General features: G+C 39.0%; 1 protein-coding gene across 6 annotated transcripts in view; it reads right to left on the bottom strand.

The window, feature by feature from the left end:
• Nucleotides 1-27,500, bottom strand: part of LOC138009464 (uncharacterized) — a 124,113-nt gene that overhangs the window by 31,596 nt on the left and 65,017 nt on the right. For all 6 annotated transcript variants that reach the window (XM_068856485.1, XM_068856486.1, XM_068856488.1 and 3 more), the window contains 14 exons: nucleotides 26,637-26,829; nucleotides 24,989-25,239; nucleotides 23,146-23,451; nucleotides 22,494-22,793; nucleotides 21,500-21,665; nucleotides 20,743-20,924; nucleotides 19,269-19,586; nucleotides 16,753-17,046; nucleotides 11,116-11,296; nucleotides 6,640-6,845; nucleotides 4,355-4,624; nucleotides 3,897-3,944; nucleotides 3,186-3,328; nucleotides 1,336-1,674 (listed from right to left, as the gene is read on the bottom strand). In XM_068856485.1, coding sequence (XP_068712586.1) covers nucleotides 1,336-1,674; nucleotides 3,186-3,328; nucleotides 3,897-3,944; nucleotides 4,355-4,624; nucleotides 6,640-6,845; nucleotides 11,116-11,296; nucleotides 16,753-17,046; nucleotides 19,269-19,586; nucleotides 20,743-20,924; nucleotides 21,500-21,665; nucleotides 22,494-22,793; nucleotides 23,146-23,451; nucleotides 24,989-25,239; nucleotides 26,637-26,829 — 3,197 coding nt within the window. The remainder of the gene's footprint in view (nucleotides 1-1,335; nucleotides 1,675-3,185; nucleotides 3,329-3,896; nucleotides 3,945-4,354; nucleotides 4,625-6,639; nucleotides 6,846-11,115; nucleotides 11,297-16,752; nucleotides 17,047-19,268; nucleotides 19,587-20,742; nucleotides 20,925-21,499; nucleotides 21,666-22,493; nucleotides 22,794-23,145; nucleotides 23,452-24,988; nucleotides 25,240-26,636; nucleotides 26,830-27,500) is intronic.

Here is a 27,500-nt window from a genome sequence, read left to right as displayed (position 1 = left end):
TTATTCAGTTATTTCTGCGCAATAGTTTATTTCTTTCTTTGTTTGTTTATTGATCAATTGATTCATTAAATTTTGTTTAAGTGCCCCTGTGATCAAAAATCAATTCCTATTTTTCTTTGGATTTAGCAACTATGTTAACTAGACACTAAGCGACCAAAGTTTTTAGCCTTGATTCCAAAAAGAAACCTGTTTATTTTAACTAGAATTTTCCTATTTAATGGTCCGCCATTTCTAACTTTAAAGGAGCAGTGTCACTGGTGGCGCATGCGTGACAGCCTGCCAAAATTCTTGAAAAAGTTTGCCAACATTTTCAAAGGAGTGTTTGGGGTGTGAATATCTTACACAATCAAAGCCATCCGTGGCCACTTTAGTAAACCAAATATCCTGTGGCGTTCATAAACAAATTCACTACAAATCGTTGATGTTCTTTGCTCCTTTTTTCTATGATATTGTTGTTTGGAAAGGGATTTGATCGTGGCGGCCATCGAGCTGGAAGCGTACAAATAGTGATTCAGTCTCCTCAAGAAAGCAAAAGAAGAGCAGTCAAAATACCAACACTGCATCTATAATGAGGAGAAACTTTTAAAGTGAATTCATGAGAAATTCGACGTATGGTGTAATCGAAGCTCTAGTTGTTTCACTATTACCAAGGATCGAAGTCCATCTTCGTATTTCATTTCAAGCGAGTCGCTTAAATGTCAGAGACCAGCACATCATCGTTTGTTAATAACACATTTACTATCTTCGCTCTAAAATGTCTATTTGAATATTTGAAGAAAAAGCTGCATTTAGATGAGAGGAACTGGATGCACTGGTTGTGTTTATTTGTTGCATGAATTATAAAACCGCAAGTGTTGAGTACGACACGGATGAATTGTTTCGCTGTTTATCGTCTTTCGACTTCAAAGTCGTCTCTTGGAAATAAATGCACTCTCTTTCAGCTTTGAAATGGTGTTTTAATCTTGATAATATGCCTGCTTTATCGAAGAGAAAAAAATTGTGTGAGGGACGAGAAAATGACGTCAAATGCTCATTACTTATTAATATGCAACTCGGGAGTCTTAGGCTTTCAAGGACCAACCCTCTGAGGTCCAATCGGTCAGTTTTGAATGTGAGTAATGGCGGACCGTGAAATCCAAAACTTAAACTCAATGTAAACGGCCTTTGGATAAAAATCAAAGCTCAATTTTTTGCCAGTCAAGTAATAAGCAGATAAACTTGAGAACCATGAAAAAGATCAGTGTCATTAATTGATAGAGAATATTTATCATTCGTTAGCGTCTCATACATCTGTCATAAGTTGAATCATTTAAAAGAATATTATACATATCTCACCAAATTTTGTGATGCTGCTGTATATTCCCGAGGACGGAGTTTTTCCCATGTAACAACAAGAACCCAAGATGCGCTGAAATTCGTTGGAAGAGGTCTCGAAAGAAGCTTCATGACGTCTGCCATTGCCATAATTAAAGTTGTGTTTGCGCCTGGGATGGAATCGGAGTATATCTGATAAAATACCTTTGAAGGTCCAGTGACAAACGAATTCACGAGGTCTATGTTGCTCCAATAGGGTGCCAGAATTGGATCGTATCTCAGCCAGTATCTTTGACCAAATCTGTAAGGCCATCGGTTGAAACGTTCACTTTCAAACTGGACTACGCCATTGGGACAAACCTGTAGGATGAAACAAGCACATTGAAATAATGTGCATTTATCCGACGATTTGCTAGTCATATGTTGCAGGTAAAATCCGTTCCCAGGTTGAATCCATAATCTACAATCGGCGACAAAATTAGTTGGGACAGTTTGCCAACAGAGCACACTGGCAACGCCGCTTTCATTTGTTTGCAAAGAAAAATAGTCCAAAGAGTACTTTTCTGGGATACCCCTCCCGCCCCCCCCCCCCTCTCCCCTCCGCCCCTTAATCAATGTTGTACCGTTGTTGACAAGGCTCGTACAAAACAGAAAATAACACAACATTGTCCCGTGGGTGAGGGGGAGGGGGAGCATTTTCGTACCGATCTTGAAATAGACCCTAAAGGATAAGAGTGTCTCAACAATTTTGACTCCGAGTGTAGGTTAAATTCGTGATCCGCATTTTACCTAGGTTTAATTATGCACTCAACCTAGCTTAAAACCCCCTCTAAAAAGGATATTCATTTTTATACCTTCCCTCCTCAAGCTCTGTCTTACGCATCTCAACACATATTCTTAATTAATCTTTGGTATCATCTTAACGGTTTCTGTATTCATACACTTATTAATTCAGTCTCAACATTACAACGTAGTAAAGGAAACAAAGAACTGTACTTTGCACTTAATTCGCACCCTCCAGATCTGTAGTACTGTGTCTTCACCACTACGCTACAACGACAAACATGCTCAACCCAACACATTTCTTTTCATAATTTACTTTCTATGATTGGTCAATTAATTTCTATGTTTATTATATAGCTCTGTCTCACAAGGACTGGGAACTACCAAATTCACGAATTTGATTGGCTGAAATCGATATTGACCGCGGTCTAGATTTTCCCATTTAGGCCGTCATCCAGACCGGTAATGTTTTGCGGTGAAAAAGTTGCAAACTAAAATGCAAAAATATTGAGCATTTTCTTCTACCGATATTTATTTATGGAAGTGCCAAGAAGCATGGTGAGGAGAAAAGGTAAGGAGAACGAACAAACTTTGGCAGAATTAAGTTCAGCTCATCGCTGTTCGCAAGCAAAATGTCAGTTACTACAAACCAGTTACATTAAACGAATTAAATTGTTCTTGTTTGCCCTATAATAAACATCTTTTTAACCGAGCTTAGTCAGTCTGTATGGCAGAATATTGACCTCGGTCGTGTGTACAGACCTCACTGCGTCGAGATTGTCCCATACAGACCTCCTGCTCGGTTAATAAGAGCTAAATAATAAACAAAACTAATCCGAACCCGACCCCTCATTTTCTTCAATCCATCTGAGTCCGTATTCAACCTAGGTAAAATGCGGATCACAAATTTAACTTAGGTTAAAGAAAACGAATTTTGCCAGCAACACATACATGTACTTTGTTTACACCACTATGTCATAGCTGGACTAGCAGCCTCAGTAATTCATTGTTTGCGTAAGTTAAGCCCTATGATAGCGTCTGTTGATAGTATATTTGGGCCATGGGGTTGAACGAGCCAGTACACTTACATGGAGTTTTCTGTGTCGTTTACCAAAGAATGCAATTCCCCCGTCAGGGATATTTATCCTAAAACACTTCTTTCCGCTGATGTCGAATGTAATGATAGAATCTCCGGCGGCATCTCCATAAGGGTACATCAAGGCAATGGGTTCTAAAGAAACACCATATATCAATTAAATTGAATTCCTTCCCAATACATATACATTTAAGAAAACAAAAACAAAATCAAATAATTATATTTGATTTTAAGACCATGATTATGTATTCAGAATCTTCCTCCACTTTTATCTTATTTTCTACCCAAGTTAAGCTCAAAAAAGCTAGGGCAAAACAACTCTGATAGTTTACTCTTGAAATCTTCAACCGTATAAATGATGTCGTACAATACATGTATTCGAGCTTTTGCACTGGGGCTCCGCTCGATGATACAGTAAACACATTGGTCTTTACGTTATTTTTGAGGAATCCAAATCGATGATATGATATACCCAAGTAACTCTGTTAACCTTAGCATTGTTGCGATCACTGTTTCTATTAGACGCCATGGTGAGTGTACAAAACAATATAATGTCACTGAGCAACCATAGGCAGCCCAAGCTCGCGTCACTATGGAGCAACTGACTATAACACAGCAAAGTGTCTGTTGGGGACTACTCCTCGACACGAATGCACATCACGTTTCTGCTTTTATTTATTCTCCCGTACACATGCAAGCTAACCTGGCGTTGGACTAATTATTGACACAGTGGTCGTTTCTGGTTCTGCTGCTAAAAGAAAAGTAAATAAATAAGTTATTACATAAAATTAAACAAACTTCAATAAATTGAAACTAGGCTGAAATAAACTTAGTTAAACGAATGTTTGAAGTTTTCCTTAAGTAGCATAGTGGGTGATTAAATATGCGATTCGATTGAGCCCTTGGACTGCTGTATTTCTTTTTATTCCAAGCTTGCGCCAATGTATAATGTGAATTGAAGTCATTCATGTTAGTTCTTGTTAGTTAGATTTTACCAGGGGCGTAGCTAGGGGGGGGGGGGGGGGAGGGGGCTTTCATGGGGTGCCCGTTACAAAAACAAGGTTATATCTTAGGTAGGTGTTCTGAAACGAAAGTATCAATCAGTCACTAAACTGTTAATCTTTTTACCCCCACCCCCTGAGGTTTACAAAGTAAACTTACCTTCTAAGGTTTCAAAGGTAATTTCTTGACTTCCATAAGTGTCTCTGTCTGAAGTATATCCCACTGCCATTACTTTGTATTTAGTCAGTCCTTTCAGTGACCTTAGTGTGATTTGGGTATTTTCACTCCTCTTGAATGTCCATTCCCTCTTTCCATTCAACGCAGGCTTGTAAAGCACAATGTAGTTCTTGACCTTATTGGCATCAGCAGTTGGGGACAATGTTAAAGTGACCTCGTGGCCGGTGATACTTCCATCGACAACACTGACAGCTAGAATTTACAAAAAAAAAAAAATCAATAAATAAATTATTCCTATAAACCTTATTCACATCAGCAAATATAGTTGTTTTCCTTCCATAATGCTACTTAGACATGCCGTCTGCCAAGGGAGGCAAACATTGGAAGAAGACAGTTGTCGAAAAATCTGCTCGTCTGGGTATAGTGATTTAGGCTTCCTCGCCATCTGTTAAATTATCATCCTTTCTCTCTGTGTAATTAAATTGCTAATTAGTTTATATATATAGTAAATGATGATAAATAAATGAAAACATTAATTTGTGCCAAAATCATTTCCGAAAAGGAAATTGTAAGGAGAATTTTGATTTCATTATTCTGATTATTGTTTAGAATACTTTATTGATATCTTGACTTGCTAACAACATTCGGGTAACTGGCTAATTGTGGAGCGATATAATAGCGGAACTCAGGCGCGCAAAACAAGCCAGCGGAGCACCGTAAGTAAGATTTTTTGGGAAATCTATCCATGCGAGAAATTTTGGTTTTGACGTCACGTACGTCCGTCCGCCCGTAAAGACTGTCGGGGTGGAGGTGGGGAGGCACAACAGCCTCCTTTTCCTTTACGGGAAATCGCGTGGCAGCGTTGCATTTGGCAACCCGCGTTTTTCTGGCGGGAAATCATATTAGTGACCAGCAACGGGATAAAGAGCAGGGAAGAGGACGAGAGAAGAGGAGACGAAATTTGAGAAATTTAAGCAAAGAAATTCTCGAGAGAAGCCGAGGAAGGAGATGAAGAGAAAATTTCAATGAAAATCAACGTAAAGCTGAGAGAAATAGAGCGAGAGACAAAACACTTATTTACAACGGGCGGCTTTCAGGTAATGTTCTCCTTCTTAATACATGCCTCGCTGCCTCACATAAAAAAGTCCCGGCCTGAAAACGTTTGCAATTCAGTGTTGATAGAGATTCTGTCATATTTCAACAATCACATTTATAGGCTTTTTGTGTGAAATGGATGTCCAGTTGTGAGCTGCAATTTTTGACTGTGAAATTGCAGTCGAGTAAGCGAATAGACCAATTCGGCTAATTCAGTGTTGTACCCAATTCAAATCTTTTGGGAATAAAACGTTTTGTTCCAAGTATTACCATATCATTTAAATGTGAATGCTACATTATCATGCAAATGCAATACACAAAGCATCTTAACCCCTAGAGATTTGAATTGGGTACAACAATGAGTTAGCCGAATTGGTCTATTAACTACCCTTTCGGTTGACTTTTTAATTAGCAAAGATTTTTGCTGTTGTTCTGAACTGAAGAATGAGGGAGTGAGAATGAGTGCTTATTGTTTGTAAGGCTTGTTTCTTCACTGCTGTCAGCTCAGAGATGTTTGATCTGTTTGTCACTGTAAACTGTACACACTAATGTCGATTACTTTTGTACGTTATGCAGAAGCATTATTATTGCCATAAACACTATACTGCTTTCTGAGGTTAGAAACCGGAGCTCCGCTTTTAGGCCTGGCTAAATATCTATATATTATCTTTTCAGATGCACTTGTGCGCTTCTACTGAATTTGAAAACCCTGATAACAAGACACTTCAAATGCACGTAACTCAAATGGTTGGTTTTAGAGACTTTGCTGTCAGAACATTGAAATCAAATGAAAGAATCTTCAGAATACGACAGACCTTTTCAAGTAACGTATAAAAAATCATTGAGTTGTTAAGCTATTACCGTTGGTATTTGATTTTTTTTTATTTTAAAGATAGATCTTTTATTGCATAAATAAACTAGTGAACGTGAGGTTGAGAGTCCTTCTGCATTAGAACGCCATACTGCTAATACTGCTTCAGTTGAACTTGCGAACTAGACTTTGAGCACGATGCTCAACGAGTTTGCTGTTAAATTCTAAAAGGTCTCTGAAGAGTCTCTTGCCGAGACGAATTAAACGCCGCGTCAGACGTGCGACCGACCAACTATCTTTTTTCCACAAGTATTTGACAATTTTTTAGAGACATTTTTATTTGATTATTTAAGACACTTACAAATCTTTGGAGTCTTGTCCACAGCTAAATAACTGGCGTTGAATCCTTGCTCTACTAAGTCAAGATTGGATTTGAATTGGATCGCCGCTAAGTTGGAAGAGTTGGCTTCAATGATTAAAGCAAACGGCTTCCTGTTTCCGCAGTACGGAACAAGACGCCGAGAATCAAATATAGCTGCAGCTATGATGAGGTCATTCTTGAAATCCCTAAAACAGGAAGCAAAAATAATAGAATGCTCGTATGCTGTATTAAGGGCCCACTACAGACCACAGGCAGACCACTCTCTGTTAGTGGGGGCCGTTGAAATCTGAGCATCGATCTTTTGTTATTTATAGTAGAAGTAATATTTCAAAAACTCGTGCTTCGTGTTTCATCGCGGTTTCAAACACGAGAAAACTGTTGAAATCACGAGCCGCCGGCCAAGTGCTTTTATCGTTTTCGAGTGTTTGAAACCCCGATGAAACACGAAGCACGAGTTTTTGAAATTACTTCTCCAACAAAGAAAATTAGTTTAAATTATCATTTGAATAAGTTTTCTCAGTTCAACTATTATATTTGAGACGTGAAATGTGCATGATCCTCAAAAAAAAATGTGCATGATGTGCATGATCCTATCACCTAGCTAATTGCTGGGCTGTGACAATTTTTGAATATTCATCAACTGATGTCACGTTGTTACCGAGCTGTTGGTCAGTTCTGAGCGAACACGTTACTTCGCAAAGCAAGTGACAGAGTGCAGATTTAGACCTCCTAAAACTAGCGAAGAAGAGGAAAAGTGCGTTCCAGTTTAGGTCGGAAGTGTACAGCAAGGTTGAAAGTGAATCAAAACACGAGGTCGCTACCATTGAGCGAGAATTTGAATTTAGAAAAAGAATGGCCTTTTCTGTTTTGGGTAGTTTACTAACTGTACTGTTACATTCAATGTTGGCAGTAAATAATTTAGGTTTAAAGCTTGTTTCGTAAAATGTGTGATTTAATAAAGTTGTTTATCGCCACGTGTTTTTGTTGCTTCATCAATATGCAGATTAAGAAAATTTGCATCCGTGTTTGAAATCGTTTCAAACACGGCCGTGTTTTCAACTCGTTTTTCATTGGGTTTCTAAACCCATCCACCTGACCAGAATAAGATGCTCTGGTTGGGTAAGAGCTGCATGAATAATTAATGAGTTTGAGAAATACAGATGAACAATACGGTGGCTACAATTTTTTCCAATATGCGGAATTTAAAGCAAATGATTCAAAAAAAGTTTGAAGAAAATGCTAACTGAGTCATGTGTCATGTTTTTTCCCGCCGTCCCGTGCTGTTTTAAGCGCTATTTTGCGAGATGAATATTTGACCTCGGCGGTTAGAAACGAAAAAACCGAGTAATCAAGAAAAGAAAGGGGCAATTTTGGTAAAGTGGGCTGTCTAAATTCGACAGTTTGCGATAGCTAGAGATAAATTTTTGAAATGATATACCAGATTTTTTGTTATTGAAGGTGAAATCTCCAATTCTATGAAAAAACTAAATGAATTGAGCAATTGAAAGTATTATCCTTTTTACTTCAAAAACTGTGCTTTTTTGGTGTTTCTTGTATGGGAATTGACCCTCCTTGATACTCGATTATCTCCTTGCATGAGCAACGATCTTCATATGATAGACTGTATTATTGAAGACAAGTGTTCTCCAAACAATAATACGGAATTTTCGACTAGATTAGAGCACAGGAAGTATTATCCCTTAGCGTTTGAAAAGCCAGCGCCCCGAATTCGCCCGTGTTCTCGAGTGAATCCATTGTTTTGCTGTATAACAATAGTTGCTAGGAAAGAACAGTAGACTACAGCAATAGGTGTTAAGAGGCACTCAGAAACGCAAGGTATCGAATGCAAATGATGATCGATTGAATCGAAAATACAGACCACGGGAAACTTTAATAATTCTCCCACACGCTGCTTGCAAGCTCTCGGCACAAGGCGGGGCGACTAAAGTTTTTCATTATGAATGACTGATCGAATCGCTTCGGTCCAGGAGCTTTTTTCAGACCCTACAAAACCCCTGGTCCAGCCTTTACTATTAGACATGGTTGCACCATTTGTCGATGAGAGTGATCCGAACTTTTCCTTCAAATAAACGGAACAGTGCTGTGGGAATGGAAATCGATAGAAGCACAGAGCTTTCTTTTTGTCAGTCTTCAACCGTGTGACAATGAAGTTGTTCTGATGCGCAAAAAAAGCAACCAACGCAATTACCAAACCGCGAAAGGATTAGAGAAAAGGGTAGTCTATTAGATCTAAGATGTTGGTCTATCGAAAAACTTGCGAACAAACATGAAACGGGTGATTGACGCCTATGTTCGAAGAATTACGCATGACAGTGAATTTAAGAACGCTGCTCGGTTGATCGAAAAAATGTCGGGAAAAGGATCGGATGGGGGTGGTTGTGCAAGCGATGAAAGAAAAAAGGGAAAGAAATGGGTCTTTCACTTCTTTTGAGTACCTGATCTTCAACTTTCATTAATTTGCTGGCTCTTTAAAGACCAGTATTTTTTTTCCTTTCCTTCCTTGAAGACAATGCGTCCTGCCTTTCCTTCTGAAGACAACGCGAAGGCGTTAGACAGGACGGGATACTTTCTTGCCACCGCGGACAACAAAGGAGACTCAGACAGTAATATTTAATCGGAAATTCAGTAGCATCGCCTTCGGTTTGCGTTGATATTCCGTTTCACCTACGGGGCTGGGCCAGCATCTTCTAGTTCTTGGTCGTTGATGTCCATCGGTGTCTGATGGATCTGTGCTGATAGGTTCGGGAACAGGAAACGGTCAACATCGTGGCGACTCTCGAGCGATTCCTCGCCACTGTACCATAAACAGAGGCCTTCGGTTGTGGATTTTCTTGGCAACTACCCGCTTAGCTTGATAGATGCCAGAAACGTCAGGTTTTCTATTGCAGAATATCCGGTCATGAGAAATCGCGGCAGTTTCTAGGCTATTATAATAGTCCTGCGGTGGACGCCTACGTTTCCCTACTAGTCATGACGTTCTTGTAGAGTTTATTGGCAGGCCAAAGGGATGTCGGCGGATCGAAAAGCACCAATAAATATCGTCTATAAGACAAAGGATTTTCAGAGAAAGTGCCGCAATTACTTCAAAAGTTCTCAGCTTAATGTTTCCGAATGGTGTTTCTTTCCTTCTATCAACTGAAGCTCGTCATGTCACGCCCGCTAGCGCAGAGTTAATTTGACTATCAGTTCGTCATTCTATGTATTCTGCATAATTTTTCTCCAAACAAACAAATCTAAAAACGTTAAAAATTGTCTATTCTATAAAGCAAAATGGAAAATGTTAACCGCATTGTAAAATATCCCTTGCTAAATCATTGTGAAGGCTAAATATGGCTAAATATGCTCGTATCTGCGATTTTGCGACACAAAAGATAAGACAATAACGCTCTCCGTTCATTGTTTAGTTTGTCACTGACATCAAGCTAATATAATGAAAGTCGCTGTGCGTTGTTGGCAACCAATGATCGACCCTCTCTCTAAGCGTTCACGCTTCGATGTTGCACGATATCAACTGGACCTAAATGTTCCGAGAACAATAGGCATTCTGCGCGCTTGTGGCTTACCGTAGGTTACCATAGACTTTGATCAAAGCTGTAAAGATTTTGGGTTACCTTTTTCAACCTCTTGTTTTAATTATTGATACTCTCAAGCATCATAGAAAGTTTTGGACGGAGTGCAATTTCATACAAGAGAGAAAAAATGCGAAATATGACGGTTTTTTAATCATTCGCCGGTGGTAATCAGCTTTCGAACAACCCGTCCAAGAGATGATTTTTTGGTTAAACATCCATCAGGGAAACTTACAGCCAACTGATCATTACCAAACTAAGGTATGTGCAAATACCAGCGAAATTTTCGTATGCGGTCCCTTGTTATCTTTGCACATATATTTATGTATCCTGCTCCCTCCAAATTTATCATTCCATATGTTATAAAACTAAGCTTGTGTTTGATGCTTTCAGGCTCAGTTCTGTCTTCCTTTAATGAGATGCGTTGTCGAAAAAGGATTGAGCTAAATCACTTAGAGCTTACTACAGAAGCCATATAGCAATATCCCGGAATCTCTGGGTATGACAAACGTCACGAGCTACATTAAATCATTTAGCATATACTAAAACAGTGGATAGCGCTGATTGGCTCGTCAAACTCCGAATATCCTGTGCTATTTACCTCCGAGCAACTCGGGAAAAAATGGCGTCCCGATTTGCATCAGTGACAAGTGAAGAAAACGTCCAAATTAATTTTTTGTGCTGTATATTATCTCACTGTTTTAGTATATACTAGACAACTATTCACCTCAGTGTCGGTGGTTAGCGTTGGGTATTTACCTCGCCGCCTCGCGGCTCGGTAAATATCCATCGCTAGCCACCTCCACTTCGGTGAATAGTTGTTAATTATTCTCTGGAATAAATATGCTGTTGTGAGCAAACTTACGTGCAGTTCGGCTTTCCACCTACGTCCTCTGTACGGAAAGTATCGAAAGCAAGGAAAAGTCGGTACTCCGGTAATCCAGGTGCCATAACCCAATAACAAATTAAATCGTTTGGATAGTCCTCTGGAAAACCAGGGCTTGTTATCTTACCCATTGTTTCGTGAAGATAGCCCCGCATACAGCCTAAAATAAAATTAAAATCATAGCAAAAATATGAAGCGTCATAGAGCGGGTGTCGTATAAAATAGGACCCGTTCGTCACTTAAGGACGTTCGCGCTAATTGTTTGTGCGCAACGTTACTGCGCAGGTAACGCGACTGTATTATGTCACGTATTACTTCGAGCATTAGTGAAGTTGAGGGTTTAAAACCTTTGCAAAAACCGTGGACGATAAGTCTTGCACAGCGTTGGATCAGAGAAGATCGTGCTCAGTCAAAATTGATTTAAAATAATTATGAAAGTCAAGTAGACTACTTCACGACTGATATTCGCGAGGTTTTATCAGTCGTGCACTAGTCTACTTGACTTCCATACAAATTTTTCAAGCATCAGTTAAAATAAAATGGCGACAAAAACGCCGAGGAAATTCCAGGCCGGCAAAAGAATAGCACATTTATTTCCGAATCATCATGAAACTTCAAAGAGAAGTGAGCGGGAGGATGGAAAAGCTCTGGAAAAGGTAGCTGATCGAGTAGACTAGTGGCTGAAAGTTTGGAAAACTCGAGGACGAACCGTTGCGTAAATTTAATGGGGCTGTTTCTTTTTAATGTTTTTATTACCCTACGAACTTAAGTTCAAAGTGAATGCATGTTTTTAAAGTTCTTTTCCTTTACTTTCGTGAAAATTGAGCAGTATTTTCGTCCACGTCGCTTGAATAGTGCGGACCTGCGTGGAAACAATCAGCGATTGAATTTCACAAAAAAACACACTCCAGAGGATGAGCATGACGGCAATGGAGAGATATTATACAAAACACTAACCAAATGAAGATGACCCCTGCTTAAAACTTCGTTGCTATGCTCGAGAAAGGTTTTTTTTTCGGTAAAAGCCTTTCACCTCTTCAACGATCGATCCTTTCTTGGGTTCCAGTCCTTGCCCGACAGGTCACGCAAAAGCGTGACAAACGAACTTTTCCAAGAGCTTTGCAAAATCACATCGATTTTACTCGTTCAGATCATCGGTGACCCCTATTTTTTAAATCATGAATCGCTTACTTTACTTACTATCTACAAAATATGATGAAATGAAAAAATTCTCACCGTAAGAAGTTATCTTTTTTTAACATTTTCTTTCCCCATGCCATCGAATTCCAGTAGTGGTTGCAACGCATAGAGCTTACGAAAACGCTCGTCGAGGAAGAACTCTACTGTTTACCACATCCCTAGCGGCATACAATTATCTAAAAATCTCACTCCTAAAAACCTATGCACGGAAACTTTCACTCCAACAGTTTATTTTTATGATTTTCGATAGATGAGCAGATGAGCCTACATCTCGCTATTATGACCGATTTCTCGAAATTAAGGCATTTTTCCACTGCCATTTTCTCCGAAACAAAGTCGGTGACCCCCATTTTTTTTTCATTTTTGGAGTAAGTACTTTATGACCTAACTCTAGGCGAGAAATGAAGAAAATCTCACCGTAGGAAGATTTTGGCGCGAACGTCCTTAATAGCTTAATTAATTGTGACTTAGAAAATGTAAGGAAAGGTTTCGAACTAAACAACGTTGCAGTAATGTTCATAAGAGGTACGTTTATTATTTTGTAAGCTTAAGTTCCCCCCTCGGTCGGTTCCACACTTTGAACAACATCCGTGGTAGGCATCCAGCGTGTGCTATTGGAAATCCCCGAATGTGACAGGTTCCCATTATTATTCGATGCTACGGCTCAACACTCAAATTTTCCTCTATTCTTATTGTTTTAAATTGGTTAAATTAGGTTATATTTTTCATCAGCGAAGAGTGAATGCAAGACCCCGCCAAAAACACTATTGTTATAAAAGGAGAAATTATTCATTGTTTATGAGGTTTTGCTTACGAAAACTAATAACAATTCTGAACTAATTTCGAAATGATTTTAAGATTTCCTTCAATGAAAATGCGTCTTGTGGTTTTTCACTTTACGACATCATTTTAAAGAAAGTGACCCTTCAATAAGCAAGGTGAAGACATCTTGGCGAAATTTTCCACCCACACTGATGCGTTGTTGAGGGTACTGTGTCTGTAATCTTATTGGCGATAACATTAGCCGAAAACATGCGAGAGACTTAACTGGTTTTTGCAAATAATAATGAAAATGATAATGATAATGATAAATTATGACAATGACAATGACAATGACACCTTAAAGACCTGAAGGATTCGACCAGTGATGCAATCATTGAGAAACTAGGATGGAAGCCTCTCTCCGGAAGAAGAGACGAGCACACTAAGGAACTGGTTCAAAACTGTCTTAAGGGCCTTGCTCCTGACTTATTTAAGGATTATTTTAATACCAAGCATTGCGACATTCATTCTTATAACACTAGATCCAGAGAAAACCTTTTTGTTGATAAAATCAATTTGAAAACGTGGATTTTATTATAAAGGTGCAATGATTTTTAATCGTAGTTGTTAGAGCATATTTCTTATTTTTATTTGTTATATTTTCTATAATATATTTTTGTATTATTTACAGTTATTATTAGTTTCACAGGGCCCTTTTTGTACCAGTTTTATAACTGAAATGGTAAAGTAAAGTAAATTAAAGTAAATGGAGGGGTAGTTTCTAAAGAAACTGTGGTGCTGCGTCGGTGGGGAAGTAGTATACAAAAATTTGGTTTTATCAACGGAGTTGATAATGTAAATTGGCCACCGTACAGAGACAATGACAATGACAATGATAATGATAATGATAATGACAATGATAATGATAATGATAATGATAATGATAATGATAATGATAATGATAATAAAGCACACAAATATGCGTAGGAATTGGAGTTAAATCCTTCACTTACTTTAGTTAGAAGACCAGAGGTAAAAGTTGGGGAACAAAGATCAAAGAACACTTGAAGCGTACAATGATAGATAAGCTACAGGAGACTATAAAGGCAGAGAATTGTCATGGGCGGTTATTCACTTCGCGTTGGAATGATGAAGAACTTAGTCAATATGCGTGTTTTGCATGGATGAAGGGTTACTCATCGGCACCCACCCATACAGTTGCATGCCAACTAAAATGTATACAACACAGAAGACCAAAACAACCCAGGGAGACATAAGCTGTAGGCTGTGTGGTAAAGAAGCATAGACACTATCACACATTTTGTCAGGATGTTCTACACTTAATCAAAGTATTTGGACCGACACAATGCTGCTCTGAAGATATTACTCTTCGAGAAGTGCTAAGATCTCAAGTTGGTGGAAAGTGCCCCTCCTTGGTACTCACCTGTGAAACCAAAACCTATCTATGAGTCGGATGGAGGGAAATCTTTTTGGGATGCGGTGGTATATGCAGAATACACATTTGTTAGAGCTAATTGGCCATTCCGAAATTCAGCAAGGAACTGGGGCGAGTTTCAAATTTTATTTAATCGATAAACTGACACTACCACATGAAAGATCATGTTGAAATTGGTCATTTGGCCAAGTATTGTGCTTTTAGGGTGAACAGAGACCAAATTATGGACCTTGAAACATGGTTCAAAATCCATACAGGCGTCTCTAATTTTGATACAGCGTCCCCCAAAACCATATAAACTCTTAAATTTTTTATGATTTTCGTTATACTCTTTAAAATGGGCAAACATAGCGATTTTGATCGCAGCTTCTTTCAAATTGTAGGTACATGACGGGATTTTACTGTTGTCACTAAACAGTTACTGATTTAAAAAAAAAAAATGAGTTTATATGGTTTTGGTTGACGCTTTGTCAAAATTAGAGACGTTTGTATAGATTTTGAACCGTATTCCAAGGTTCATAACTTGGTCTCCGTTCACCCGCAAAAGCATCATACTTGGTCAAATGACCAATCTTAACATGATCTTTCATGTGGTGGTGCAAGTTCATCGATTAGTTAAAATTTGAAATTCGCCTCAGTTCCCTGCTGAATTTCGGAACGGCCAGTAGAGTTGACGTACGCTTCGTCGACTACAAGGCAAAGCAAGTCTGGGCAGTAGAAATGAGCTGCCCCTGGATTGATAACCGTGAAAAGAAAGTTGAAGAGAAGGCAATAAAATATGGACCATTACTTTTCGAATCAACAAACATTTCAAAACAGATTTCACGATAAAAGTTAACGTTAAAAAGCAACGACGTTTCGACCGTTCGACGGTCATTTACAAGTTGAAAAGTAAAATGTTTGTATGCGCTTAAATATATACAATCGATTATAAAAATGCTAATGAGATACTAAAACTCTAAATATGTACATAGAAATAATACAAGCAAATTGCGGCTTGAATGATAAAGAAAAACGCTAAGGTGATACAAATAATATAAAAGTGAAATAATTAAGTAAATAGCTTCGCGCGGATTGAGTCACTCTGTTTGTTCAGTTTTGGTTTAAGTTTGCAAATAAAAAGCATTTCAAAAATCAAGTCAAGTTTTCTCTGACACTTCTTCAAAATCTCGAAATTGCTTCCGATGGTCTTTTCTGTGCTCATCCTTTACGTGGTAGCCGATTGTTGAGCGCCTATGTTCCTCCACACGTTGATGTAGGTGTCAGCTCGTGAAGCCGACATAGTCTGTATCACACAGACCACGCTTGTAATAGTAAACAACGTTTTGTTGATTCTCAATTGGAGGTTTATGTTCCTTTAGTTTGAATTGTCCTTTGATCTTCTGACAAGTGTAAACAGGTTGAACAACGGCATCAATCTTTCGACTCAGTGAAATCGCCGAGTTAGTGCTTACCGCATTTGCCGATTGCTGGTCTTTGAACGGTAAGACAATTCTGATGGGGGCATCTTGTTTATCGGATACTTACTGTTTAGAAAATACGTTCTCAGTAACTCTCGTTTCGATAAAAACTCTGATGGTGTTCTCTGGGAGGGTTTAAACCAAAACTGAACAAACAGAGTGACTCAATCCGCGCGAAGCTATTTATACTTAATTGTTTCACTTTTATATGATTTCTATCACCGTAGCGTTTTTCTTTATCATTCATGACGCAATTTTCTTGTATTGTTTCTATGTACATATTTAGAGTTTTAGTCAGTATCTCATTAGCATTTTTATAATCGATTGTATCTATTTAAGCGCATACAAACATTTTACTTTTCAACTTTAAAATGTCCGTCGAACGGTCGAAACGTCGTTGTTTTTTAACGTTAACTTTTATCGTGAAACCATTACTTTTGGAATTAAAACTACAGCACCCTGGTTATGAGGTACAGCAATGTAAAATCATCATCGACGCATTGGGAGGATGGTCGAAGGACGGAGAAGAAACAATGAAGAAGCTTGTTGGTGCTCGATCAAAGTGTGTTTTACAGAAGATACGCGCTGCATATAGCCCGTTATTTCAAAGCAACTGTTTTATAAGTTGGAACATTTTATTTTTTGATGATGAACAATAAACTTTTTATTATTTGCACGATCGTCATTAGCTTATTTTAAATTTACTTTCAGAAAACTGTCATGTTAAAATTACTTTACCTGGTTTGACTGTCACGGACTCGCTCTTCACTCCAACGCCAACGGCAGTTTCCCCTGCAACCCTGACCTCATAGATAGCATTGTAATTAAATTTGTCGCTGATAATGACTTGCAAGGTGGATGGTCCAACTCTCACCATTGAATACTTTCCATCGCCTAAGAGGCTGCGATAAAAAACCTTGTACCCTCTTAGCACTCCGTTCACACTATCATTCGCGATGTGAGACCAAGATACGTTTATAGTGTTCGAATCAGGACTTAGTGCCGTCACGTTACCGGGCGGCTCGCTTGGCACTGAAAAGTAACAAAAGTAATTACAGTATATTATATAGATTTAGCCAAGCCTAAAAGCGGAGCTCCCGGGTTTTTTTTTTTTCTTACTGGCTGTAGGGTTAGTGAAAATAAAAGATTTTCGAATTGTCCGCGTTTTGGTTTTTCCGGTAATTGCCCAATTAAATCGTTTTCTTTGCTTCCTTCTTTACAAAAATTTATTGCCCAACTAGTATCGCATGAGTTTTAAAAGAAAACAAGCAAATCCTCAGCAAAAGAATGTCAAAAGCTGCAAAAGCCAGCGAATAGGAATCACGCTAAAATTAGAAATCACAGACAAAATAGCTCGTGATGTAACTGATCGGCGTCAGGAAATTTTGTCACTTCAAGGTCAAAATAGAGTTTTATTGACGACTTTATTCCACGAGATCATTCACATTTTGATGTATTTCATTGAAAGTCGCCAGCTCTGCTTGGAACAAGAATCGGCAATATACGGCAACCAAGAAAGGACGAACTTCAAACAAGAACTCCAACAAATTGCCTGTACGTGCTTGACATAAACTTCTTTTGCCCTTAATTTTACGAAAACTAATTGCGATTACGTGTTATAACATAAGGGCAAAATTTTCTTGTCACTGTCATGGCACATCGAAAAACAGTTACAGTGTAGGCAAACGGAGTAAAAAGACACTTGTTCGCTCGCATTTTAGAGCAAAACAAACAAACAAACAAATCAACTATTTCTTTATGTCCATGAAAAGAGTTTGTGGAGTAACCTCATCCACCAAGTTTGAACTATTACCGATATACTGTTTTGTCGTTCTCGTTCTCTTTCTCTCTTATTTCGTTTCTGCTCTGTCATATTTCGTCCAGTAATCATGCGACCTTACCAAATTAAAAATCTTCTGGAGATATGCCAATAAGCAGCTCTAAACAAACTAAAAATTAACACTCAGCTTTAAGTTTATATCCCTCCGATGCTTCCTCCAATGCTTGACTTAAACATGAATGTCCAATATCAAAGATGTACGCTTTAAACTAGCTGGAGTGTCAGCTGGATGGCCTCGGTATGGTCAGGTGATACTGCTCACATTGGCATACATGGACGGGTGAATGGACGTACGGTCGTACGGTAGCACGGTGACCAAAACCAACATTTCTCGCACAGATGGGTTGCCATATTTTCTTACCCATGGTGCTCCGCGCGCGCCGATCCACCCCTCCATGTTTGCCAATGTGACCAGTATCACGTGCTCAAGTTTAGAGCTCATCGATGAGGCCACAAAAGCTCTTGACATTCGACGCTTTTCGTGTTCAGGTTCAAAACAGTTTGGAATTTTTTTCCTCAATTTTTCGCGGGTTTCAATCCAGGTTTGACATAATAAAGCTGTGGTCAGGACACATCGGTGGCTACGTATTTATTCAAATCAAGCATTGGAGGGATATAAACTTAAAGCTGAGTGTTTATTTTTAACTCTTTAGAGCTGCTTTTTGCTCTGTAATGCAATTCTTGGCCTAAGTCTTATCTTAAGGAGATTTTTAATTTTGAATCTGATAAGGTTGCATGATGCCTGGACGGCCTATGACAAAAGTGTAGAAACGAAAGAAGAGAGAAAGAGAACGAGAACGACAAAACGGTACACCAGTAATAGCTTAAAGTTGGTGGAAGACGTTATTCCACAAATTCTTTTCTTGGACACTAACCCGTTTGTTTTTACGGATGAGTTATTTTAACTGGATGCTTATTTTTAAAAAGTGGTTTAATCCTTTTTTCGTTTGTTCAGGAATGAAACTCGACTTTTATTCTTAACTGAAATTAAGTAAGAATCATCTGTACTCTTATTGGACATAACGAAATAATCGATTTGTTTGTTTGTTTGGCTTTATAACGCGAGGCTTTAAAATGCGAGCGAACAAGAGTTTTTTTACTCCGTTTGCCTAACTGTTTTCTATGTGCCTCGACAGTGACAAGAAAATTTTGCCCTTATGTTACAAACACGTAAGCAATCGCAATGAGCTGTCGTAAAAGGGAGGAGAAATATCACTAGATTGTGTTTAAGAAGTTTGCCGATCCTGGTTACAAGCCTAGCTGACGTGTTTCAATGAAATACATCAAAATGTAAATGATCACGTTCTCAGAGATAAAGTGGGATAAAGTACATCAATAGAATACTTTTTTTGACCTTGAACCGACGAAGACGAATGAAAGCTGATAAAGGTAATATTTTATGACCAATATTTACCTCCCTCTATGGTCCTGACAGTGAAAATCTGACTTCCTTTGAAACTGAATGCTCCGCTCTCCGAGTGAACTGTTACAGCCAGGACCTGTACACTGTATTCAGTCTGTGCTCTAAGTCGCAGTACCTCTAACTGTATCCGTGTTCCATTATAATTAGCTATTGCCACAGTCGGTCCAGCATCATTATTGGTTGGTGTACATACAACAGCATAAAAGGCAAGAATATAAGGATGATCGGGAAAATAGTAAGCCCAAGAGACGTTCATGCTTGAATATTCTACGCTCAAGATGCTGATGTTCCAGTCGTTAACTACTGGAGCTAAAAGAAATAGGAGAAAATGGTTATTGCATAAATGATGTCAAAAATTCGGATTAGTGAATAGCCCTACCAAGCTTAAGCCTCAACCTTTACACGTTCCAGCAAAATCATATCCTCGCTGCGATGCAATGAAGGGTATGTCGCTTCCCCTTGGGTTTTTATTTTGGATATACATGTAAAAACTGTTTTGCGTTAAACAGGCTTCCGACAATTTTCTTTTAAATCTAAGACAGCCCATTTCCGAGTTCCCTTCAGCCTCCCTATCCAAGCGATGCCTGGTGCACAACCGTTCATATGAAAATGAGTTTAATTTGCATGTGAATGAAATTTTACTTTCATATGAAAGGATCAGCACCAAGACTTGCTTTGAGAAAGAGACAAAGTTAATTCGGAAATGGCCTAATGCTTTTTGTTGGTTATGACGTCGTAGCTTCCGCCATCTTGGATTTCGACGCCATCTTGGATTTTGGGATTTTGTTAGAAAGAACGAAAACTGATGAAACATGTATTCAACATCACAATGGATGAAAAAAAAAAAAAAAAAGATTTATTTTTGTTTTAGGTAGAAATATGAAATAATGTGTTTGGATTGGTCCAGGAAAAGTTTCTCGGCGCAAACGGAACAAGTTAGCGGTAACCTTTAAAGTACCTATAGGCCGTAAACATCGGACCCTGAATTATGAAGCAAACGATTTGGACGAAATGGGTAACTGTATACATTTGCTGACTGTCGGTTACAATAAACACTGAACTGAATATTCACGACTACCATTCGAATCCCCTGTGTCACTATTACAGGTACCCTGGAGACGAATCTTGCCCCTTCATATAATTTTGCCTCTTCAACTAAAAAGGACAAGGTTGACGGTTAGTTGACTGTTATATTCTCGACTACAGTTAAAACTTCGAGTAAAGAGAAAATATATCTACCGATGTTAACTGGTACAATGGAGACAAATCTCTTATGATTATTTTGTCACTTCAACCAATACACGATTGAGTGAAAACACATTGGCTACGATCGAGTAAGCCTTGAAAAAGGCTGGAGACATTCTATATTAGTATTTCTATATCTGTTACGTTGAATGTGTAGGAAACCAACCTCTCCATCAAGTCACATATGTCATATGTGTCAGCGAGGTATTATTTTCCTTACCATTTATTATTGATTCATTGATAACCAGGTATTGAGCTTGAAATCCCTGCCAGGACTCAGTGTAACGAGTGGATTTGTAATCGATATGAAGCTTCTGCGCCAGAAAAAAGAAGGTGTCTCTCTGGCCACACAGGAGTTCGGGTCTTACACCACTGTCATCGCTAACAGAAACATAGAAGTTTCTGAAAAGAAAAGAAAAAAAAAACAAACATCATTTGATGTGTTATATCAAATAGGTGCCTTTAATATATCTTATCAATCGAAACTAAAACCAAGAAAAAGACGGAGAAATAAAATCGTAGAAATCTATGCTAATGAAAACAAGATATTCAAATGATTTCCTTTGTTTCAACTTCATGAATTATTGATGTCTTTAATAAGAAGTATTCTAACTTTAATTTCAGTTGCTTCGTTTTGTCGCATGCCATGCAATCGGAAGGACTTATAAAACAACATAAACAACGAGATTTCTACTATTAACGATTCATTGTTTCTCAAGTTTCTCGTGCTTCATAGAGCTGTGATGCACGCAGAAAGTTTAGACAGCACCAAAGGAGCGTACGAGTTGCTCAAGGCGCAGCCGAGAGCAACTCTAGCTTCTGGAGTATTCCCAAATGTTCTCAAGTACGTTATAAGTCAACCATGCGTAGCTAAAAGTATGAATGAATTCTCCTATAACTGTATGGCGAAGTGAGGTTGACTTTGCTTACGTCATGATGCACGCTTACGTATACTGGGTTCACTAGATATAACATACTCGCATTTGTAGGACAGTGGAATATTGAAAAGTGGAAAGGCGAGTAAAACGCTTTTGTCTTCGTCACCAGGGTCAATGTCCCAAGTGCAGTCTGAATATTCGATTCTTTTAGGAAATCCAGGACTTTGAATAACACCTGAACTGTTGTGTACTGCTGATCCACATTCTGAGGGAAAAAAGTAATGAACTGGTTTTAGAGAACATCCATACACCTGATTAATATAAGATCAGAGAGTTAAAGGACTGGTAATGTGTATGCACGACCGGAACGTTCAACTGTAGAGTTTTTAACCAATAAGCCTCTTTCGATTTAACAATTACTCTACGAGCGCGCGTTGGACATATAAACAATAGTCTCTGTTTGACGCGAAAATATGTTCTGATATTTGTCCGAGGACATTAGGGCCATTTATACGGGAGAAAATAAGACGCGTCTTTTCAATTCGCAACCTTTTGAATGAAAAGTACAAGAAGGTAACTATGAATTAACAGTTATTCGTCCAGGGCGTGCTAGATTTATAATGATAAATAACCAAATAAGACGCGAACCATTTATACGAGATGTCCGCGTCTTATGTAGGACGCGAACGTATAAATGGTACAGTTCGCGTCCTATTTAAGACACGTCTTAGCTAAGACGCGTCTTATTTTCTCCCGTATAAATGGATCCTATTATCTGTTTCGAGAAGCGAACAATTTCCTGAGAGCGTAGCTCGATGAAAACTGTGAGCTTTGAGGTCGGTCACGTGACGCGTTTAGACCATGCTGGGGGATAACCCTGCGATGGACTAGCTTCCCATCCAGAGGGGAGTAGAAATACCCCAAGTCGCTTCATGCTACATGGAAACCTGAGATAGGCGCTGGCCTGATGATACAGAAACATAACCATAAATGTACATAAAGTATACATAAACGTTAAATAAACTCTGCATGGATACACTGTTTATATTTTCGTTGTTCAATAGGTTTTACCTGTTTCCGAGAAATGACTTACTTGTCTTGATATAGCTTAGCCTCTTGTCACTTCCTTCTCCTTTAGCCGTGAAGGCTTTAACCCACACTCTATAATACGTATTGGGCTGAAGTCCAGTGATTGTCATATCTAGTACGTCAGGGCCAACAGTTATATTTCTGACAGACCAGCCGTAATAGTACTTGAAAGCGAAGGTGTAATATATTCGATATCCTTTCAGATTACCACGAACATACTTTGGTGAAAGCCTTCCCCATCTGATCCTGATCGTGTTGTAATTAATGGCACGATAATCATGGATATAAGGGCTTCTGGATGGCACTAAAAGACAGTAGAACAAAATTTAATAAGGGGGTAAGGGGGACAGGAAGGGCGGGGGGGGGGGGGTTTAAAGGAAACTATGCGCCCTGGGAAGGTCTAAAGAGGAAACCACAATTCATTGTGAAGGTTATTCCAGTGGAAAGGGGAATGAGTGGATACATACATACAGATATTAAGCCATAGAGTCTCCAGTAGCTCAGTGGTTACAGCCTATGGCTACAGCTCCCATCAAGTGTTAATTAAAGACCTACCCAAATACATGGACTATGAATTGAACAAAGAATGCCCATCGCTTGCTCTTTACCTATAATTTATTTTAATCTTTGTATCTTAATATATCAATCAATTTTACCTCCTTCTTCAGTTTGTACTTGAATCCAGCCAGTATTACCACGTTGAGTTTCGTCAGTTAGAATGGCGACCAAAATCAAGCTGTAGTTGGTAAAAAGTTCCAATCTTGAGATATTCACCTGAGTTTTGTCTGCGGGCAACCAGAGTGCGCCGTAATAACCTCGCGCAGAAATACTGTTGTATAGGATGAGATATTTCTGAACGGAGGAAACGCCGAGAAAACTACTCGGAGGTGGCGTCCATGATAGATCGATAGATGAGTAGCTGGCATTGGCTTGAATCTCAGTCCAAAAGTCTAACGTCTCCCCTGATAAAAGCAAAGTAAGGTAAATAAAAACATGAAAACTAAGTAAATTTATAATTAACTTTAATAATTAACGTTAATTTATTATTTAACTTTTGTTCACTCTATGATCTCCAATTTTATCACATCCAAATAAACACCAGCACCTCCACGCAAATCTACACCTGACCCGCAATCAGTACGAATTGTTCTACCGTTTAAGGAACAAAAATCAGCTGACTCTGTGCGCAAGCAGTTGAAAGATCTTGGTAAGCTGTTAAACATCGACTTATGCCTAGTCTTTATTTCTCGAAAAGTTGGAGAAGATCTCAAAGATAAAGAAATCAAGCCTGCGTTGATCAACGAACAATCAGTAGTTTACAAATTTGAATGTGGCTGGTGTGATGCCAGCTATGTTGGTTACACGCGTCGACATCTCTACCAACGGATCGATGAGCATAAAAGATCTGGTTCAATATTCAATCACAGCCAAAGTCAACACCAATCAAGAACAATAACATCTGACATGTTTCGCATTCTTAAGAAATGCTCATGCAAATTTGATTGTCTTGTGTATGAAATGTTCCTTATTCGCGAGCACAAACCGTGTCTGAATATCCAAAGTGACTCGATAAAGGCAAAACTTTTCACCTAGCCTCTAGGGACTTTGAACTTAATCTTGAACATTAATATTCGAATTATCTGTAAAATATTATATTTGACCTGATGATGATGTCATGAGGACTCCGAAACGTTGTCTTTAATAAGTGTGTTTCTGCCCGTAATTTTTATCATCACTTCCTATTTTATTTATTTATTCTTTTTTTTACGAAATTAACCCTTAGGTGCACATTCCTTTCCAGAAGTTCAGTGCCAGAAACCAAATGTGCCATATTTCACATTTCAGGCCCCGACCACACTAACGCGTTTTAAAAGTATCCGTTTTCGTCTCAACGAAAACGAAGCAAAATATTTTCCCCTACACGAGCGTTTCCTGTTTGTTTTCACCCGGCCGCACTAATGCACTTTTGTATAACAACACAAACTTTTTTTGAAACGTTTTCGCCTATCGTCCAGACTAAAATGCCCGAAAACGCAGATGAAAACGACAGCATATGAAGCTTTTCTCGGCCCGGTCTTCAAAAACCTCTGTTTCCACCTATCCACTCTGGAAACGGAGCGTTTTCAAAACGATGCGTTTTCAAAAGCCTACATTTTTGAAACCGTTTTCGAGAAGCTTCCATTTTCATTAGCGTTTTGAGTTATTCAAGTATTGTGGACAATAGGAGAAAACGCATCAAAAAGTATGCATTTTCATACAAAAATGCATAAGTGTGGTCGGAGCTTCAGACAATTTGCTACACCAAACCCTTGCGGTCACGTCAGTTTGCTCTCCCTTCCCACATCGCAAATTGTGAAAAAGTGTGATATCAAGTATACAACTAATTGCAACTTCCATCTGGGACACGGTGGGATATCATGTTTAACAATATATCAATAACTACAGCGAAAGAGAGCCATAATGATGGTGCAGTTCAGTATAGGTTTTACGTGTACGTACCAGTTATGGTGGTGATATTTCGGTGTTCAGCTTTGTAATGCCCCAAGACTCTTGAGTTGTTCAATTGAGGATCATATCTATAGTCTTTGAAACCATCTGCACGAATATTCATGGTCTCCGCTTCAATCAGCATCGTCTCGTTTGTTAATTGTCCGCAGACTTCCAAAAGAAATCGCTCCTTATCATCATAATCGTGATAATCAGCATCGCCCTTACCCGCTGTTACCGGGACAGAAATACGAACACCTCCACTAAGGTACAGACAAAGGAAAAGAAACAAAAAATAGAAGGATAACAGAAAAGTCATTAGTACGTAATGTTTTAGAGTCTAAGAGCAGGCAGACAACAGAAAACTGTAAGGAAGCTTAAAATAAAAGTGTTGAGATTCTTGTGGCTGGACACCTGCTAAGGGTCGAGCGCTGTCCCCTTCTACTCAGCCTTGGTAATATAACGTTGATTGACCTATTTAAGACATTATCAGGATAAACATTCCTGCGTAATTATAAATTTTATTGGCAAAAACCGACTATGTGTTGTTAAAAGTCCTGTCAATGAGGGTTTTGACCAACGCTATTTTGTAGCAAGGAGGTGTAAAACTCTTGCGACTGTCGAGACACAGCTCTTGTCTGAAGACGTATTTTATGACTGGCCTTACGACTAGGGCGGGAGGGGAGGGGGGAAGTCCAATATAAAAAGGACATGGGTGCTCGTCTGAAATTTTGAAAGGAACCCCTAAGAGGTACAGAGATCCTGTTTCGTGGGTGTGTCTTGACGTTTTCCCCTAAGAGGTGCTATTCTAAAGTAACAGATATTACAGTGCAACGCGCCTTACCGTGGCCACCCAACACACTTTCACATTCGACAATTATGTGTAAGTTCGTCGACTCAACAACCCATGCAACGGTGTTCAACTTACAACTGTGCGAACTTTGCAAGAAGGCGTGACTGTCGATCAAATTCACACATCCTGATTGGCGGACAATTTGCAAAAAACTTTGTTAGGTGCCCACGGTAAGGCGCGTCGCACTTTAACTGACACTGACTTTTTTCGGCTCAATACCCTAAAAGGAGCCGCGAAAGCTCCTTCTGTGGACCCTTTGAGGCTGAAAACCCCAAGAGGTGCCAAACCCGCTTTTTAAATCCCTAAAAGGCACGACGACCATAGGGAGAGTCCCCTCGTGGGGTTAATGGTGTTGTCAAGGGAATCCCCTTTAGCCACTGTTCTAGAATACTACAAAAATTCTTAAGTTATTGTTCCACCGTCGTCATGTGGAAGACAAATTCTTCGTTTTCCCTCAGAACAGCTGGATGTCAACTTTTTCTTTATTAATTAGCCATTAACATTCAACACCCAAACATTCATTTCAAGAGCCTGTCAGATACACAGCGGATACGTGAAATAAATGATTATTTGGGCATTTTACAGTTCAGATTCATCTTCAAAACGGATCCATGATATCGTTGGTCTTACCGCGTTTTAGTTTTCCTATCTAGTTAGACTCTTGATAACTAATTACTAGTCCTCCTACGTGAATGTACGGCTATGCATTTATTTGGTTTACGGTTCAGCCCTCGACGGAAATTGTCTCATTGGGATGTTGTGCTGAGCCGCTCAGCATGAATATCTGTTTGGTATGTCCTTATTTACCTGCAATAGTCGTCGTATCTACGACCGAGAGACAACTCAGCAAATGTCAACCATATCATCGATGTTTCAGATTGAGGGTTGATGTTCCAATGGCAGGAAGAGTCTTCGTACTGTACATAATAGAAATTATGACTGAATGGCTTGTCAGGGCTGGAGAAGTAGTTGCTATCTTCTGTAAGGTAGCCCCCACATACTGTGAAAACAAGGAGAACAACGGTACCTCTATCAATACGGATTAAAAGGATCCACAAGGTTACGTTTGTACTAGAACGTAATACTACCTTGAGGAAGAAAAAACTCAAGGTTGATGATATGGACTGACTTCCTAGGATTGTAGTAATAAAATGTTTATTCTGTTGTGGAAAATTGAAAAAACTCTAGTTGCGCATACCTCCAATTGGAGGTGGCTTTCCATTAATGTGCCTTTCTTTCCCTTTCTTTTTCCTTCGCAGAAGATTACGAAGGGAGATTGATTTCTACCGAGGCTGAATATCTGGGTTAACCCGGCCTCGGAAAGGGGGAGGGGAATTGGGCTGCTACCAGCCCTTCCCTGCGGGGGTTCTGCTCGAACGTTTATTTACAAATGCTGTTTCACTCAACGGGGACAATTTCATAATTATTTCTCCAATGTTCTTGATGTTCCCATGGCATACATCGTTGTTCTTAATTCGATTTGTGCGGGTTTTAAACTTCAGTCAGTCAGCCAGTCACTCAATAACTGAGTCAACACCCATCGACGTAATTTTGAGTTTGACTCTAATTTTGTTGCTGTCGTTACGTTTTTACAATGCTAATATGTGAGTTGGTGTGTTTGTTTGCCTGCTTGTTTATGGCCCGTCACGCGATCTTTTCTCCCCGGCGTTC

The sequence above is a fragment of the Montipora foliosa genome, chromosome 7 (genome assembly GCF_036669935.1).
Source record: "Montipora foliosa isolate CH-2021 chromosome 7, ASM3666993v2, whole genome shotgun sequence".
Taxonomy (NCBI): Eukaryota; Metazoa; Cnidaria; class Anthozoa; order Scleractinia; family Acroporidae; genus Montipora; species Montipora foliosa.
This window is presented reverse-complemented; position numbering and strand designations above follow the sequence as displayed.